Source organism: Sinocyclocheilus rhinocerous, unplaced genomic scaffold (genome assembly GCF_001515625.1).
Source record: "Sinocyclocheilus rhinocerous isolate Xijiao unplaced genomic scaffold, SAMN03320098_v1.1 scaffold484, whole genome shotgun sequence".
Lineage (NCBI taxonomy): Eukaryota > Metazoa > Chordata > Actinopteri > Cypriniformes > Cyprinidae > Sinocyclocheilus > Sinocyclocheilus rhinocerous.
Window position 1 is genome coordinate 1,127,221 of NW_015658063.1, and position 3,314 is coordinate 1,130,534.

At 34.6% G+C, this 3,314-nt stretch overlaps 1 protein-coding gene across 1 annotated transcript; it reads left to right on the plus strand.

The window, feature by feature from the left end:
* Positions 1-1,282: 1,282 nt before the first annotated feature.
* ankrd45 (ankyrin repeat domain 45) lies at positions 1,283-2,761 on the plus strand. The gene is made up of 5 exons (XM_016530271.1): positions 1,283-1,520; positions 1,946-2,113; positions 2,195-2,289; positions 2,394-2,532; positions 2,730-2,761. The coding sequence occupies exons 1-5, from the start codon at positions 1,283-1,285 to the stop codon at positions 2,759-2,761; spliced, it is 672 nt and encodes a 223-aa protein (XP_016385757.1).
* Positions 2,762-3,314: the final 553 nt, after the last annotated feature.

The window sequence follows — 3,314 nt, forward strand, 5'->3', positions numbered from 1 at the left end:
ATATGATGTTGCTAAAAAGAACATTATTTAGTGTATTTGGTGTAATGAAATGTGTTTATGCGGTTTAAAGTTCAAAAAACACATTATTTTCCACATACTGTACATTATTGTTTCTCCTCTATGCCCCGCCTTTCTGAAACGCGTCGATTTTTACAAAGCTCATCGGTCTGAAAAGCGAGGTGTGCTGTGATTGGCCAGCTATCTAGTGCATTGTGATTGGCCGAATACCTCAAGCGTGTGACCGAAATGTTATGTCCCTTACCATATTGTGATGCCGTCCGGCCGGAGCGACAAGACAACACATTAAAAACCATTATAAACAGGCATTACAAACATGGTTTCAGTTGATTGAGGAAGTTTTTGTGGAATGTACATGACATTACGTGATGACAAAAGTGAATTTTGCACTCACAAATTTCCCTGTCAGGTGACTTTCCATTCCTTATCATCATGAGAGAAATGACCTTTTAGGACATCAAATTACCTTTTTCCCTTTTAAATGAAATATATCACATAATTTTACCACAAGAAATGTCCCTATAGTTCCTAATAATTTCCCCCCTCTTCCTCTCATTGAAAAACATTTGCATATATACTAAACAAAGTGGATAGTACATTTATTCACATACTATACTAATATATCATCGATTTGAGTTTACTTTTCATTTCAACGAATCAAAATATATGACTTCAAATACATATTTTGTCTTAAATATGATCTTTTTTTTCAATGCCAGTCCTTTTCCTAGACGTCAGATGATTATGTAATTTCCACAGAGAAGTCTGAACCCTTCAAGGACTTTCTATTCTTTCTTTTTTTTTTTATTATATCTTTATGGGTAATGATACAACATAAGTTAGTTCTACATACATAAATATTCTTGTCTAAGATTGCAGCTGATAAATACATTTACTTACTTTCACACTTATTTATTTCCGCAGAAATAAATAGACTTGATGCTAAGCTTATTTTGTTCTTTTTCTTAGAATCTACTTTCTATAACTGCTATCAACAAGATAATATGTAATTTCTCAGTTGAGCTCAGAATTTTCAGCTCTTCTTATTTCATAAAACAGTCAACAGCGACATCTCGCGGCCGGTGACAGTAATGAACGAAATGACTCCCCGGTTGCCATAGAGACATCGAAACACAACATCACCATTCCGCAAGTCATAATGCGGTCAACTGAGGAGAAAACTGTACTGTTATGTGCTTTAGATGATGATGTAAGCCCGGTTGCCATAGAGACATCGAAACACATCACCATTCCGCAAGTCATAATGCGGTCAACTGAGGAGAAAACTGTACTGTTATGTGCTTTAGATGATGATGTAAAGGGACTTAAGAGTCTTTTGGAAAGCAAGAGTGCCAACGAATCTCAGCAATCGGAGAATATTCTGTGGGAAAAAGATGAGGTGGGAAGAAATGCGCTGTTTGCTGCGTGTACTTTTGGTCGGAGCGGCATCGTGCGCGAGCTCGTACAGAACGGCGCTGACGTCAATGAACTCACAGCGCGCGGTAATTAAGTTACTTGTAGGCCTAATTAAAAAAATACTTATAACGTGCCCACTTTAACACCTACAGTAAACGTTTTTGTAGATGAAAACTAAAGCCTGAACTGGTTTGCTGGTCTGAGCTGATTTAACCCTATTGTTGTGGTCACACTTGTTATCCATCCAAACAGAGGACAATTACGTCTAACATATTTTAATAAAATACGTGTACTATATTTTGTTTCAATTACATTTTTCTTTAATATTTTGCATTTTATATTCACCTCTGAATTGTGCACTATTTGTTTCTATATAGCCTAAAATACAATTATTGGAAAATGTAATATAGCTACCAAGTTCGCCAAATGTTTTTGGACTAAAATGTCAGAGGACCACCAAAGGGTTAACAGTTTGACAATAAATAATCAATATGGTTCACTCTTACTCTAGGCTACTCACCGTTGCATTATTCTGCCATGTGGGGTCAGCTGGACACTTTAAAAACTTTGGTTGAGCTCAATGCTGATTTTCAAGCTGTCAATTTCCGTGGAGAGAAGGCTGTTGATGTGGCCCGGCGTTATGACAAACTGGACTGCGCAGAGTATCTGGCATGGGCTGGTGAGAAAGTGAAACATTTCAGCACAGAGTCAAATCTTGTTATGATTAAGGCAGATGATGATTTTTTTTTTCTCCTGACAGAGGCCAAACAAAGTTTGCAAGCATTAATACAAGATGTTAGAGATATTATAGCTGATCCAGAGAAAGTTCAAGGGAAGCTCAATAAAGAGGACAAGGTAAATAATTATTTATTAATTCCTTAGTGAAAAGTTGCCGATTGTATTTTTAACAAACCCCAAAGTACACATTCTCTAATCATTGTTTGTGTGTTGCTATATAGACCATGTTTATAAACATCTGTTCTGCGAAATCCGACTGGATACACAAAACCAAAAATGCAACAATTCAAGACTTCATTGAACAGAAGAAGCACCTTGAAGACATACTGGAACCTATTCTGCTCAAGCTTAACACACAATGTGAGAACTGATCTATCTGATTTATCCGATTTGCATAGAAGCTGACAACTGGGTATTTTACTTAATTCAGTATCAATCAATGCAAAATTAATGTATACATTTTCATTTAACCCAGGGCATTTCTACCCAAAAAATATATATTTGTGCTTTTTTTTTAATTCCCTAAATTAAGTTTTGTGTTTCTTATTTATTCACAGCTGAAGCCACAATGAAGACAAGAAAGCCTTAGAAGCATTTTGTCATTCAAATGAAAAGAAATATATTTGCAAAAATTGGTTACATTTACTTAATACATGCTCTGTGTTTAGTCTTTTCAAATATTAAAAATTAGACCCTTAGATGAACACTGTATGATTCCTGACATGAAATTGCAACAATTTTTATTTTATTTTTTTAATATTGAAAACTTACTTTTATTGTTTGTTTAACTGCACTTAATTTAGAACATGCACGTGCACTTTTAATTATTTACTAATAAAGAGAATTAAGTTTATATAAACACTCAAAAATTATTGTGACAAATTAATACGTTTATAGTCTAAAAGCAGAGTTGGCTGATGTTCTTGTGATGCGCTTAATGAACACTGGAGACAGAGGACACCTTTCGTGTTCAGCTAAATTATCTCTCGATATCTATCAAATTAAATACATGTATTTTTCATTCAGGTTATGTCTACAAAATATGTTATTCAAGAACTAAATGCAGCGCATATAAAAGTCAAATCAAATTAAATACATTTTTATGACATTTTTGCACGAGGTTAACCAGCAGATGTCTCACT